Here is a 14,810-nt window from a genome sequence, read left to right on the forward strand (position 1 = left end):
CGGGCGCATGTACACCCGCTCTTTGTCTGCTGCCCGGGGCCAGGGGCTGCTCGGGACAGCCGGTTCACTCTCAGCACAGGGACACCTCCCCTAGGGAGGGGACATGTTTTCAAAGGCACTCTGCGACGGGTAAGCCAGTGCCATGCCTTGGCATCACCACTGCTGGCGGAGAAAACCGGCAGCCCCCTCCCTCCTGCCTCTGTTCCCCCTGGGCAGATGGACAGGGCTTGGAGAGGTTTCCGAAGTGCCCCCAGCTTTCTCCCAGGCACGGTGGGGCAGAAATCCGGATACATATGTGCTGTAATCTCGATCTCGGCAAATGTCCGGCCATTCACCCTGTCAGGAGGAAGGGAAAGGCTCCCTGAACTGCCTCCCAGGCGGCTGTTCCTGCAGAAAGACAAACACTCTGCCTGCACCCAACCCTGTGGGCAGGGTGCCGGTCTTTGCTGCCACCCTTCTGCCCCACAGCCTCTGTGGGGCCGGGTACTGGACATGCCAGCACCTTCTGGGGAGGGCACTGTGCTATCCCGTGCCCCCCGCCTGCAGGAGTTAAGTCCCTGCCTGCTGCTTCAGCTGGAGGGAAATGCCACGGATTGGAGCTGCTGGCTCTGACCCCGGCTGAGGTCAGCGCAGACAGCAGCAGTCGGCAGTGCCAGGAGCCATCGCGGCTCCCGCAGGCTCAGCATCGCCCGGGCAGGGGCAGCGGCAGAGGGCGGGGTGGCAGCAGGGACCGGCACACACCCCCGAGGAAAGTTCCAAGTTCTCCAAAATCTTTGATGGGGCAGAAAGAATAATGCCCCCCCTGCCTCCCCTTGCAGCCCCCAGCATAAACATCACTGGATTGAGTAGCAGGACCAGCAGAAGCATCTCTGTTGGGGAGCCTCCTCCAGGAGCCTGCAAAATCATTTTCCATCCCAATTGCTTCAGTGGGGATTGCTGTCTGATCAGGGATTGATTATTTTTAGGAAAGTTGGAGCTTATCTGAGTTGGGGGGAGGGGGGGCAGAGTCAAGCATCGGGGGTCCCCATTTTGTGCAATGGTACCAGCTTTGGGATCCAGAGGTGCAAGATGGGTCTTGCCCAAGAGTTAAGCCCGTGGGTGCTGAGAAGCTGCCTCTGCTGGGACGGCAGCCAGGGCGATCTGACAGCAAACATTTCCCTCCCATCCTGGGGAGGAAAGCAAGCCGTTCATCCTTCCTGAGAAACAGCCCAAATTCCAGGAATGGGGCCCTGCCGGGGGTCAGTCCCTGAGACATCCCGTCCCACCATCCTGCCACACACCACCCAGCTGGGCAGCTGCCAGGGGCACTCTGGGGTTCCCCTCTGCTCCCAGACATTGCTCCAGCCTCTCTGCTCTCCCACTTTGGCTGTTTTGCAATCCTTCCTGCCCAAGGGCTGTGCCCTGGCTTCAAAAACCTGGTGGCAGGTGGCCAAGCTGCTCCACTCAGCTTCCCTGAGCACTTTCCCTGTGCAGCCCTGCTCCTTGCAGCGATGGGTGCTCAGAGGAGCCCAGCCAGGGGCCCCCAAGGGTGGTGGGCTGGGAGAGGAGCTGTACCCTCCCTCCAGGCAGACACCCATCGTAATGCAGCCACAGGAGGCAGTGGGAAGGCCAGCTGGGTTCACCCCAAGGAGATAAAGAAGCGCTGGGGCCCCAGACACGGGCGTGAGGGTGGGAGAGTGGTGAAGGGCCACTATGAGACTGGAGCAGCAGCAGGAGCGGCAGGCGAGACGCTTCCTCTGTAAACCCCTGCTCCAGCTGGGAAGTGACGGCAGCAGTGCTGGGGACACCAGCCCACTGCTCAGAGGCACTGGAGCAGCGCCTGGGTGGGTGTGATAGACTGGAAGGGGACTCGTGAACATGACCAGATAGACCCATGCTGAGTCACGTCTGAGAGGCCCCGGCAGCTTCCCCCGCTTGCTGGCGGGTCCCGGCGCACACCCTGTTGCTCCTCCCTTCTTCAGAAGGAAGGAAAGGGCGAGCCCCAGCCCTCCACGGGGCGAGAGCAGCCGAGGGGCCCAAGCCATCAGCCCTTTGAAAGCCTCACCCGTCAGAGCTCTGCAGAGGACAGACCAACTCACCACAGCAGTGTGTAGCCAGCAGGCCGTCCCCACACTGCCAGGATGGACAGCCACAACACCACCAAGGAGCCCGAGATTGAGCTGTTTGTGAAGGTGGGTCTCGGGGCGGGGGGGGGACAGTGACTCTTTGGCTCACCCTCACCAGGTTCCAGCTGGGTGCAGGCGGTGGGAATTCATGAGTGTCTTCACATTCCATGAGGCTGGAGATGGCTACCAAATTCGGTGTTACTTGCCATGAGGACTGGCTAAGTGGGTGCCTAGAGGAAGGGAGCAGGCATGTGGTGGTGCAGGGACCATGGGGTGTCACACCAGCAGCCTGAGAGACACCCTGGTCTCACGGTGGTCGTGCACCCCAGGGGAGTGGCACTGCTGGCAGCTGGTGTGATGAAGGAGCGGGCACACACGTGCCTCTCGAAACCCAGATAAGACAAGCCCCAGCTTGGGAACAGCAAGCAGGAGGGCTGGGAGCTGCCACTTCAGCTTCTCCTGCGAGTGGGGTTGCGAAATGAGCACGGATGGCTTGGGGAGCCGGCGCGGGAGCCCAGGCGTGGGCAGGACGGGGCAGCATCACAGAGGGGTATTTGCTGGAAATGGTTTCTGGGTTTTTCCCTGTTAAGCAATTTTTCTGAACGCTTTCCTTGGAACATTTTAACACTCAAAGTTCCAAATATCTGCAGTGGACACGTGAGGTGCAAAAAGAGAGGAGCCAAAGCTGGCAGCTGGTATTTAGCTGGTATTTAGCAGTGCCCCACTTTAGTGTGTGCCCGCAGCAATGCCAGTGGGGCCCTGGGACACGCCGTCAAGTGACAGTGACTGGGGGGGCAATGCCCCCCTGTGCCACCACATCGAGGTTTTAAGGATGGTTTCTCTGTAGCCACTCAGCCCCATGGGCTTTGCTCCTCCTTTCCTGGAGGCGCACAAAAGGACTGTGGCACTGGGCTGGAGGCACTGGCTTCCCTGGCTCAGGCACCTTCCTTAGGCTGTAGTTGGAAATGTGTTAGAAAGGATTATCTGAACCTTCCCAAGAGGGATCTCCCCCATCCCTTTGCCAAAATTGCCACAGCACTGCTTGCTGGACATAGAGCTTGGCTGAGCTGAATCCAGACAAGCCTATTCTTGGTGAAAGGAATCTGCACCTTGAATTCCCTGCTTAGCTTGGGATGGCTGTAAAGGAAGATGATACAAGAGGTGACTGCAATGGCAGCAGCATGTTCAAGGGGGGTTTTCAGAGGGAAGCGAAACAGAAAACCAGCAGTGTCGTCAGGACTTCCTCTGTGTCTTCATTTAGCACGAAAAAACCCTCCTGGCTTGTCTGTTCACAGTTGATGCTGTGCCACTCCCTCCCAGCACTCAGGACCCATCTTTTACTGAAGACACAGTGGTTCTGGCTGCTGACAGGCACCTTCCACGAGGACACAGCTCCCAGTGACAGCTGTAAATCGCAGGGGTAGCTCCTGCAAGTGCCCACTGGCACTGCATGGCACGGCATGGCATGTCATGGCACGGCATGGCAACCTGTTTCACTCTGGTGAACGCTGGGGTTACCTTGGTGAGGACAGGCAGGGCATGGAGCAGATCCAACTTTGCCCTTGGGTTGGGGTGGGTGTCCCCAAGGGGTTGGCTATTCCTCACCCTGCCATGCCTCTGGCAAGAGCCTTGTCCCTCCAGCTGGGGGGGTCTCCCTGCCTGGCAGGACACTCTGTCCCGCAGCCCCACCAGGCATTCAGCTGCCTCCTGGCTCTCGGGGTGCCTCTAGGAGCTGTGGCAAGTCTCATTTATTTAGCAGTATTTAGCAGTGCCCCAAGCAGGCAAAGCTGTTCCGTCCTCCCACTGCATTTCAGGCTGTTTCACCAAGGGGAAACCACAGGAACTGCCAACTAACTTCGGGGTTTGAATGCCCCGTGAGCAGCCTCGTGAGGCCTCATAGAGTTGTGACTGAAAGCCTGCACACCTCTAGAGATGCTGCACTAGTCCAGGCTGGGTTTATCCGTCATCTGAGGACAAAAGAGTGAGGAAAGTCAGCCTGGGGGGGCTGCAGGCTCTGTGCCCCCACCCCAGTCCTTGCTGCAGCAGGGAGAGCGGATGAGGCTCTTTGGGGAAGGAAGTGCAGACTGATGACTCCCCTGCCATGCTGCTCTGCATTTACCAGGGAGGGAGGGCATGTGGCTGCAAGTCTCCCCTGAGTGCCCCTGGCTCCTGGGGCCTCTCCCCATGGCCAGCTGGTGACAGCAGGGCCCTTCCAGAGCCCAGTGCTCTCCCAGCAGTGCCCAGGCACTGCTGGAACTCCCCTCCGCTTCCTCCAGATAAAGGTTTTGGCTCGGAGCATCCTGGGATGGGCCTGGCTTAATCCTTCCTCCCTGCAGAGGCCATCCTGATTTCCTTTTCACTCTAAAATCCCCCACCTCTCCATTTTTAAAAGATGAGGGGGAAAACCAGCCTAAGCTGCCCAGAGGCTGGAGCTCCTAGAGGAGCACTGAGAAGCCTGAAGCAGGAGAGCACAGTCTGAGCCCAGAGCAGCCCCATCGAGGGGCACCTCCTCCTCTCCCCGTCCTCCCCACCCCACCACTGCTCCAGTGGGACTCCACCAGAGCTATGTGCTGCCATGGCTCAGCACAACAGCTCCCAGGGGGTACAACAGGACAAACTAATCCTTCTCGTTCCCAGCCTTGTGCCAGGCCAGGGAAGTTGAGGGGAGCATAGCCAGCAGGGAGAGAAGGAAGTAAAGTGTTGGTCCTCATGCTAGGCAGACACAAAAACACCTGCTGAGCTGTTAGTGCTGGAGATGCTCCAAGGAATGGCAGCAGTTTGGGGTCACATGTGGCAGCAGTGATGGAGAGGGGACGGGGAGCAGAGATGCCTTGTGCTCTTGCCCACAGGTAGCCCTCGAGGCTGTTCTCTGACTCTTCCCTCCAGCTCCTTCACAGGAAGTCTGAGACCCAGTTTTACCCCTTTCCAAAGAAGCCCTATTTGCTATTAGTGACACAGGATGCTCCTGAGCTGTAAGCCCCTGGGAGCACTTGTTATTAATAGCCAGCGACCAGCCTCGTGTGTGGATTCAGCTTCACTGTTGGGCATGTCCCAAATGAACCAACACGTTTTTCTCTTCCTGTTTCTTTCCTCAGGAGCATCATTCCATGACAGCTGAGCACAAAAAATGCTTGTTAAAAGCAATTTTCTTTCCTCTGAAAGGACTAAAAGGTGTTGGCATGGTGGAGAAGCAGACTGCCCTGCTCCAGCTCACCACCTGGAGTGTCAGGGTTTTGATCTGTTTACTGTCCCCTTTAGGCTGAATTTGAGGATGGTGTGTCTCCCCTAGAGAAGCCAAGCACTCCAGAGTCCACAGGTTTCTGGGTAGCTGTGGATACAGACAGGTGACTTGTAGCACCTACCTCCAGCCCAGGAGAGCCAGGCACAGGTCTTGCCTCCTCAGCCATCCTGTCTTTGGAGCCCCAGAGAGGTGCGAGCTCCAGAGCCACCTCCAGCTGCCCACCATGGATGTTTTTGCTGCTATTTGACTCCATCAGATCCTCTTAAATCTATTCACCCTTCTGCTTAGCCTCTGGACTTCAGCTCGCCAGCAGATATCAAGGCTTAGTCCAGAGCTGTCCCACTGGGGCTCATGTCCCACGGCTCCACGGGAGCAGCACCCCCCGTGACAGGTTGGTGTGATCTGTGCTGCTCCTCCCTGCTGGGGCAGGGCAGCCGCCCTCTCCAGAGCACCACGGCTCACATGCAGCTCAGGAACTCGTTCATTCTCTCAAAGAGGCTGAGTTTCCTGTGAGCCATTTTACCTCTCGCCACAGCTTCTGTCTCAGAGCAGCACCTCAGCCAGTCTGTTTGCACGGGGAGGGGGGGAACCTTCCACATTCCTCTTGCCAAACTCCTCATAAGGCATTTCAGTCCTTTTTGTAAAGGATTGTCCAGCTGCTACACAGCAAGGAAATGGGCTTCCCTCTGCCTGCTGCTGCCTTCCCTTGGGATTGGTGAACAGGAATCACCTGGGTGAGACCTTGGTGAGGGAGCCCTGGTGGGACTCCGGCAGGGTGTCCAAACCCCTCACCTTCCTGCATTCCTACTGCTGTTTGACCCTGTCCTGGTCACAGAGCAGCCCCCTGAGTGCTGAGATGCAGCAGCTGTGCCCATGCAGAGGGGCTGAAAGAGGTTCCTTTAGCAGCTGAAAGTTGTCTCTGTTTCCTACTGACGCTGTGTGGGATGCCAGCACAAATTCCCCTGAGCACAGCCCTGCTGCCCCAGCCTGGGGCAGGCTGCTGGGTGGTTCTTGGCCACTGCCAGTCCGGGGGAGTCATGCATGGGTTCATTAAATGCACATGAGACTGGAGGCAGACATGAACAGCACATGAAAACAAACTGCTCTTTTCCTGGCAAACATGAGCTCATTTCCCTTCTCCCACCCTCTTCAGCCTGGCCTCCCAGCCAAGCGGGCCCTCCCTTCCTCCTCATCCATTAGCAATCACCCTCTGCCTCCTTCCCCTGCCTCCTTCTCCACTTCCTCCCAGATTTATCTTGCATTTCTGGGAAGGACCAAACCCCGGGCATCCTGAGGATGCTCTATGTCCTTTCCAGTGGCCTCAGGGCTACAGCCAAGCCCCCGTGCTGGGTACCTGTCCAAGCCCTCCGTGTGCCTACCTCCAGTGGCTCTCCAACTCCTGGCATCCTGTCTGTGGAAGGGTTAAATACTCATTTCTTTGCAGGCTGGTCTGGATGGAGAAAACATCGGAAACTGCCCCTTCTGCCAGCGCCTCTTCATGGTGCTGTGGCTCAAAGGGGTCAAGTTCAACGTCACCACAGTGGACATGACCAGGTGAGACGTCCCCGCAGCCCCGTGCCAGCAGTGGGCGGAGACACCCCCTGCTCAGCTCCCCCATCAGCACTTCTTCCCCCTGCCCACTCCCTAGCCCGTGTGCCCCTGCACAGGGGCACTCCCTGCGCACACACTGCCCAACACCCGCGGGCTTCGGGCACTTGGGCTACCTGCCAACGTGTGCACGGCCCCCCTGTCCTGCTGGGTGCAAGGGCGAGCCAGAGGCACCACAGGGCAGACCGAGGGGCTGGGGGGAACTTGTCAGCTCCCCAAGCCAGCAGAGTGCGCAACTGGGGACGCTCCTGGTCCTGCCCCCCCGCTCCCCTGGGGCTGGCGGGGGCAGGCAGGCTGCGGGCTCTGAGCCTGCTTGTTTTCTCCGCTCCAGGAAACCTGAAGAGTTGAAAGATTTAGCGCCGGGCACCAACCCACCCTTCTTGCTGTTCAATAAGGAGCTGAAAACAGACTTCATCAAGATTGAGGAGTTCCTGGAGCAGACCCTGTGCCCGCCCACGTAATTACAAACTCCCTCCTCCCCCGTTTTGGCCCCGGCACAGCGTTGCGCAGCGCTTGGCAGGTTGGGAAAGCGGGGCAGGGTGCCAGGAGGTGCCCGAGGGCAGCTCGGGCAGGGGAATGGCCCCCACATCCCCTGAGCCTGCTCTGCAGAGCAGGGGCTGCGATGCTGAGGGGCTGGGTCCCCCAGGGAGGGCGTGGGGACGGCAGGAATGGGAAACAATAAGAGGAAGCGCACCAGTCATCGCATCCCGTCACCGGGGACAGAGTAGGAGTGCGGCGAGGTCCCTGCAGGGACCCCGGAACTGGGGGTTTTGCTGCTGGCTGTGGCAGCTGGTGTTGAGGCAGAGGGGGAACACGAGACCCCTTTGCTCACTCATCCCCGGTGTACTCAGCTGAGCGAAAGCAAATGGCCTTGCTTGACTGCAGCAGTGCAGGTGGCCTGCAGGGCTGCTGTGGGGTGGTGCCCCCCGAGCTCATTGGGGCGCTGCCTGCAGCCCCCCAAACCAGCCTTCCCCGTGCCCTGCATGGCTGCAGCCGCCCCCCCACTGCTGCACAAGAGGAAGTTCAAGTGCATTTGTCACAGCTGCCCAGCGTGCCCTGGGACATGTCTGCAAGCAGGAGACAGTTCCTGAGGGTGTCATGGGAGCTTCTGGCTTCCCGAGACCCCTCTGTGCCAACGTTCATCCTCTGGGCTGGGCCAGAACTGCCTGCAGGCACAGCTTTACTCCGGGGCTCCACAGCCACCAGCATCCCTCAGCCACAGAGTTTCTGCCCTGAGATTGTCCTCTGGCAAACACCCAGGATAGATGACACAACTCACAGGGTGGCAGCTGCAGTAATTCACAGCATCACAGCTCTCCCACAGACAGCTGAACATCCCCTGCATCCTCCAGTACCAGCCCTGGGCACAGTGGCACTCCCTGCTCCATCCCTGCCTGCACTGACATGAGTGTCTCTTTCCAGGTATCCACACCTGAGCCCCAAGTACAAGGAGTCCTTCGACGTGGGCAGTGACATCTTTGCCAAGTTCTCAGCATACATCAAGAACCCACGCAAGGAAGCAAATATCAGTAAGGATTGCGGGTGGGGGTTGCTGGGCTGTAATCCTCGGGAGGGAGAGATGCTTTTGTCTGCAGGCAAATCCTGACATCAGGTTAAAGTCCCTGCTGCCTGCCCCACCAAAGCCTCCTTGTGAGGTGGAGTGGGGAGGTGGGAAGAATGAAGTCAGTTGTGTGCTCCACAGGGATAACAGCAGAGCATGGGGAGATGCTGCTCAGGTCCCCTGGAAGCAGAGACTGGCCAGGGTCAATGCTGTGCCTCGCTCGTGTGGTCTGAGGGCTCTTTCCCTCTCTGCAAAGCCTGGGGGAGGCTCAGCCAGCCTAGCACAGCCTGGGGCTCAGCTGGGAGCCCAGGGCACCCGCTCACTGCTCTCTGTCTCCTGCCCTCCCAGATTTTGAGAAGGCCCTGCTGCGGGAGTTTCATCGCCTGGATGTCTATATGAACACTCCTCTCCCAGAGGAGGTTGACCAGGACAGTGTGGAGGACATCACCGTCTCCAAGAGGAAATTCCTGGATGGAGACCACCTGACGCTGGCTGATTGCAACCTCCTGCCCAAATTGCACATCATCAAGGTAATGGCACCAGCCAAGGTGGGGGACCTGCTCCCAGAGGGGTTGACGGGGAGTCCCCGCTGCCAAATCCAGAGAGTGAATCTCCCCCAGGTTTGGGAAGTCTCAGCCTCCTCTTCCTCCTCCTTTCCCCTGTAGATTGCAGCCAAGAAGTACCGCGGCTTCGAGATCCCAGAGGACATGACGGGTGTCTGGCGCTACCTCAACAACGCCTACGCCTGCGATGAGTTCAGTCACACCTGTCCTGCAGACGAGGAGATCGAGCACACCTACGCCAGCGTCGCCAGGAAGATGACCTAACCCCAGCGAGGGGTGGGCTGGCAGCACTGCCCCGGCCAAGCCCTCCGACTCCACCGTCCTGACACAACCAAAACCAGCCGATGGAGGGACTGGAGGGGGTTTACAGCATTGCTACCCCCTGCCTTTCAGAAATAGTGCCTTGCTTCACAGCCCCTGCTGCTGCCTCCTCCTCCTGCACTGCTGGCTGCAGCCCGTGGGCGCTGTCAGTGCTGACCACGCCTGTACACTGGTCCCGTCTGGATGCAGCTGCATCCCTAATCCCTGAAAACATGTCTCACGACCTGTGACTACTTGTCCTGGGAAAAGCTAAGCACCAGCCCCCCTCAGCGGCGCTTTCATGGAAGAGATGAGACCCCCAGATGGCTGGGCCAGCCCGGCCTCCCCATCCCCTCGTGCAGCCGGGGCTGCTCTGCCAGCCCTATGTGGTCCCAGCCACCCTGTGCCCGTCCTGGGATCCCAGTGCCTTCCCTGAGCTGGAGCTGTTTGAATTCACCTGGTGCCACCCTGTATAGCACCTGGGGCTGCCATTTGAGCAGCCCTCTCTTCCTCCAAGGCATCCAGCTCCCTCTGAAGACACCAAAAGGCTGTGCCCCAGCAGCTCATTGCAGTGGCAGACTGTGCTCACTGCTGAGGTCTGTGATGTGCTGACTCCTCTGAGGACACGGGGGAAGGTGGGTGCTGGGGGTGATGCCTGGTGTGATGCCAGAGCCTGCCATGGTGAGGGGACCCACAAAGGGCTGAGGATGGAGGGCTGAGGATCAGGGCATCCCTCCCGTGGGTACCAGCACCCAGGGCCCTGTTCTGCTGGCTGCAAGGTCCCGCATGGCTCCTGAGAGCTAAGGAGCCTCTCCATGCCTTGCAGGACCTTGCAGGGGATGCAGCCATGCTCTAACTCTACAACCCCTGGTCCCCACTAACTCTTCAGGCACCTGAAACTGGGAGCAGCCACAGGATAGGCCACATGTTTGGTTTCCACACTGGAGAGCCCAGGAGAGCAGGCAGTGGCTGCTTGGCAAAGTGCTGTGTCCTTGGAGAGGTGTGGGCAGGTATGATGCCCCTGGGCTCAGCACTGTTCTTTCCTGTCCCATGTCGCTGACATGAGGCATCAAAGCTGCTCTGCACAGCCACGACATCCCATGCTCCCCCTCTGACACCTCCAGCTCCCCCAGGACTCCCACCAGAGCTCGTGAATTTGGCCAGCCCTCCCCAAACAACCCCAGGACGAATCGATACTGTACAGTGAGGGCAGTGGGCTCTGTGGGAACAGGGCAAGCAGAGCCCCCTCAGCCCTCACTGCCGCTTTCCTCTTTGCACTAAACGTGTGTCCTCGCAAGCCTGCCTGGGTTTGGGGACTGGGTTTGTTATTAGTGGGTTTTGGTTTTGGTTTGTTGGGGTTTTTTAAACTAAGAACAGCAATAAACTATATTTTAATATGCCTCGCTGGTGTGCTGTCAGCCAGGGGCCAAGGCTGCTGGCATGGAGGGTGCTGCGGGGTGGAGGGAACTTCCCTACAGTGGAAACCCCTCTGAGATTTAGCAGAAATGAAGCTGTAGCCCCAGCCTCTGCTGCCCTGGATCACTGGGATGCATGTGTCAGGAGAGACATCCCCTTCCAGGGCACAGGCACTGCTGTCTGCCCACACCACACACGCCATGGTGGGAGGGTGCAGGACCCTGCACAGCGTGGGGATGGAGCGACCACAGGACACTGCTCCAGTGAGAGGGATTTATTCATCTGCTGCTGGCAGCAGCAGGTCCCTGCCAGGCCACAGTGGTCACTCTGCCTTGCCACAGGTCCACTGCTATGGGAGAAGCAGTCTTGCACCCTGGATCCTTATGGTCCTCTCCCCCACCCCATGACACCCCTCCTCTGCTGCAGACCCTTTCCTGTTTTCCCTAGCAGGGACTGTAAACATTCCAGAGCTCTGTGCATGCCACCAGGGGCGGGGTCATGCATGGATGGCCCCAATGGAAGGTGCTGGGACAGTGGTAACAGGTAACTTCCAGAAGCAAACTGTGAGAAAAAGGAAAAGATCCTCATGCAAGGGGTTGCAGCAGTGCTGGGCTACAGCCAAGAAGTGTAAAGGAAGGAAGGGAGATGTCCCTTTCTTCTCCTAGGCTCTCCTTCAGCTTTGAAGTCAGTTCTAGGACAGCAGCCTGGGAGCTGAAATGCCCTGGTCCACACCATGGGCACCTTCCACCCCAAAACACAGAAATTCTCCGCCCTAAACCACGGGCTAACCTCATCCCAAGTGGACACTCAGCTGGGACTTTTCTCCAAACAAAAATCCGTATCTAGCCTGTTTCCCATCCCCTGAGTGCCAAGTTTCATGTCACAGAATGAAGTCCTGGAGGCAGGCTCATGACTTGTGCTGTGAGGACATGGGCAGGAGAGGGTTGCCATGGGGAGGAAGCACAGAACCCTCCCCAAACTCAGAGTGCAATATGAGATGTGCCCAGCTCAGAGGGCAGCTCTGCTGGTGCTGGCTGTCACTGGCAGCATTAGTGATCCTGAGGGGCAGAGAGCTACTGAAGCAGTGCCAGGGACTGGGAAGGTGTTAAGCTGAGCCACCGCTCCTTGTCCACAGACCAGACATCTCCTGACGTGCACCTGGAGGATGGGAAGCACAAGGACTGGCCATGTCTCACAGACCCTGAGCACTGGCAAGTGATCAGGCTCCTCTGTCCAACGCAGGGGAGGTCATCCTGCAGAGCAAGGGGACCTGGTGACAGAGCTGGGTGACAACTAACTCCCTCAGCTCAGCTTCAGCGGGGTGCCCATGGCACCTCCTGAGTGCAGACACATGCCACGCATCCCCAGGCGAGGGCACTCCCAGACCAGCACACAAAGCAGGACCAATTTTACTCTGCAGTGCCCTGGGGTGACCTGAGCATCCCCATTGCCCCACTTGGGTCCTGACCTGCTGAGCTGCAGGAAAGCTCCTGCCTGGAGAGAAACTGCACAGGTCTGAGCCAGCGAGTTCACATCTCTGCAGCCTGTCAGCCCTGCAGCCCTCTCCAGGCACATTTTCCGAACACTCCACAATCAGGCTCCAGATTTTGGGGCTCCCACAGTCCCCACCCACATCCCAGTCAACTTCCCAGCCAGGCCAAGCAGCTCAGACCACTGAGAGGGAGGTGCAGCAGGAGTCAGTGGCCTGGACATCGCAGCTTGGACCTGTCAAACCACAAAGCCTTTTTTGGCTGAAGAATGGGGTCCAGCACGACAGCTCTAATGCTGCTCCTCTGTCCCACTTTGGGGACCCATCTGGAGCTATGGAGCCATCACAAAGGCAACTTGCACGGGGAGGCTGGCTGAGAGGGCCTCACTCAGTGAGGTCCCAGGTCCCTGCCAGATACACAAACACGTGCTGGACAGTGCTTGAGGTGGCTACGAGTGTTTGGGATAGCCCTGGGCTGTCCCAGAGGCGGCAGGGCAGCTGCAGTGACAGGTAGGAGGGAGAGCAGGCGGAGCAGGGTGGGCTCACTGTAGCTTTGCCTCCTGTGGCTTTCAAAGGCAAATGTTCCTTGGTACTGGCAGCCTGCAAAACATTAAAGCTTGATTTTCCCCTGTTGTTTCAGGGGCCACCACGTCCCCCATGTTTGTCAGGCACAATGGTTCCCATGCAGAGGCTGTGAAAGCCCCATTAGCCCCCACACAGCAATTTTCCCCTCTCCAGCATTTTCATAGGCTGGCAGCTCCGCTCTCCAAGAATTAGTAATAAGAAATACCCTCTTGCAAAGTCCTAAACCTGCTGTTTCTAATAAAGAGCTGTTTGCAGCTGCATCTCTTTCGTTGCTTTGATCTGGCACCGGCAGAAGCTGAAAACACCACAGAGAGAAGGCAGGAACAGCCCGTTGATCGGGTGAGTCAGAGCTTTCACCAGCCCCCGCACCAGGACCTGCGGGTACAGCACTGTGCCTTGGGCCCGAGGCTGGCACCAGGATGGCATCTGACCTCAGAGGTGATGGTGCTGTGGGGTGGGCTGGGTGCCTGAGGCCCGGTCACTGGCTCACCCCTCTCCGTGCTGGGGAGGCAGTGTGGGATGCTGAGGCAGGAGCCGGGTGTATGCACCTGCCTGAGGCTGCAGTGGTGATGGAGGGACTGGCCAGGCCTGCCTGAGGCTGGGGGCCTGCTTGGGGCTGGGGGCTTACACCTGACCCAGCTCCATCCTGCTCAGCACAAAATGCCTGGTCAGGTAGAGCAAAACAGGGTCTAATCCAGACACTCCACCCAGACCCCTCACTGCACAGAGGTCTCTGTTGGGACACGCTGGGACCTCAGTCCCAGCAAGTGTCACACCTTTTCTCCCTGTGGCTCTGCAGAGTCCCACATGCTGCTTGCACCTCTGAGGCAAAGCAGAAAAACCCCTCTTGCATCCAAGAGATTGGAAACTTCAGATGCTAAATGCCATCTTGAAATGTCACGAGCCTTCTGCCTTTTTCCACTCTGCATGAACAACTCTTTCATATCAGTGGGGACATCCCAGCTGCTTCAGCCACCCCTGGGTCAGGGCGAGCCTCTGCTGCCACTGAGTAACTGCCTGAATCACCTGTGGGGATCCCAGCACCATTGCCCTGCCACAGATTCAGGAAAGAGCTGGTTCTCTTCTGATCTGCAAAGACCTGGCCAGCTGTGATGAGAGCACTGGCTGTGCCCCAGTGCGAGCCTGGCACCTCCAACACAGTGGACGTGGACACCAGTTTCTCACCTGTTCCCGGATCCAGAGTAAATCTCATCAGTCCAGGAGCCTGGATTTGTCAGCAGAGCTGAACTCCACTGCTGCCAGCCTGTGGCACAGCACAAGGAGGTTTCCCCTCTCCCAAAATTGAATACAGCCAAAGATTGCTCCCAGACAAAAGGGTTCAGGACAGAACCCTGCCTGTGGAGCGCCCTGGGCAGCCCACCAGCTGCACCTGAGACACCGAGGGTATGGGCTTTCCTCCCTGGGGGAAAGGGCTGTAGTTTGCTTGCAGGAGCCCAGCGCCGAAATTGCACGTCCGTTTCCAAAACTGAATTGAGGACGTTTTTCAACTTTGGATCTTCACATTCGGTGGTCTGGAGAGAACCATGATGCATTTACGTCTTTTTCAAGTACACACCGCTATCTAGTGGACGTTCCCCAATGTCACCGTTCCCCGGTTCCACTAGATGGCCGTGTGTACACGGAAAACAACAACCCAAAATGCAGCTCCAAAGGTGGAAACGTTTGAGTCACCAGTCTCAAACGAAAGGTATCAGGACAGAAAGGGTTTGCTGACCTTCCCCCGGTTTTCCCAGTGCCTTTCCCAGCTGCTGTTCAGACACGGCCGTGCTGGGTCTGTAACACAGAAACAGCGAGCACAGAAGCCAGCTTTCTGTAATAAATGAGTGATATTTAAAAACAACTCCAGCACACAGTCAGTATTTCCAGAGAAGTAAAAAACCCCAATCTCTTTCATTAAAGAGGGCTTATATATGAGTGTTAC

General features: G+C 58.0%; 1 protein-coding gene across 1 annotated transcript; it reads left to right on the forward strand.

The window, feature by feature from the left end:
* The first annotated feature begins 1,889 nt into the window (after positions 1–1,889).
* On the forward strand, positions 1,890–10,778 carry LOC103754911 (chloride intracellular channel protein 2). The gene is made up of 6 exons (XM_008920788.4): positions 1,890–2,171; positions 6,791–6,900; positions 7,286–7,411; positions 8,377–8,483; positions 8,864–9,045; positions 9,181–10,778. The coding sequence occupies exons 1-6, from the start codon at positions 2,121–2,123 to the stop codon at positions 9,340–9,342; spliced, it is 738 nt and encodes a 245-aa protein (XP_008919036.2). The 5' UTR covers positions 1,890–2,120; the 3' UTR covers positions 9,343–10,778.
* The last annotated feature ends 4,032 nt before the right edge of the window (positions 10,779–14,810 follow it).

The sequence above is a fragment of the Manacus vitellinus genome, unplaced genomic scaffold (assembly GCF_001715985.3).
Source record: "Manacus vitellinus isolate BGI_N305 unplaced genomic scaffold, ASM171598v3 scaffold_62_pilon, whole genome shotgun sequence".
Lineage (NCBI taxonomy): Eukaryota > Metazoa > Chordata > Aves > Passeriformes > Pipridae > Manacus > Manacus vitellinus.

What these genes read in the sequence shown, in the direction of transcription:
- LOC103754911 (XM_008920788.4), top strand. Translation starts at nt 2,121, where the DNA reads ATGGACAGCCACAACACCACCAAGGAGCCCGAGATTGAGCTGTTTGTG. An exon ending in ACCACAGTGGACATGACCAG is followed by an intron (nt 6,901 to 7,285) that starts GTGAGACGTCCC and finishes TCTCCGCTCCAG; the next exon opens with GAAACCTGAAGAGTTGAAAG. An exon ending in CCAAATTGCACATCATCAAG is followed by an intron (nt 9,046 to 9,180) that starts GTAATGGCACCA and finishes TTTCCCCTGTAG; the next exon opens with ATTGCAGCCAAGAAGTACCG.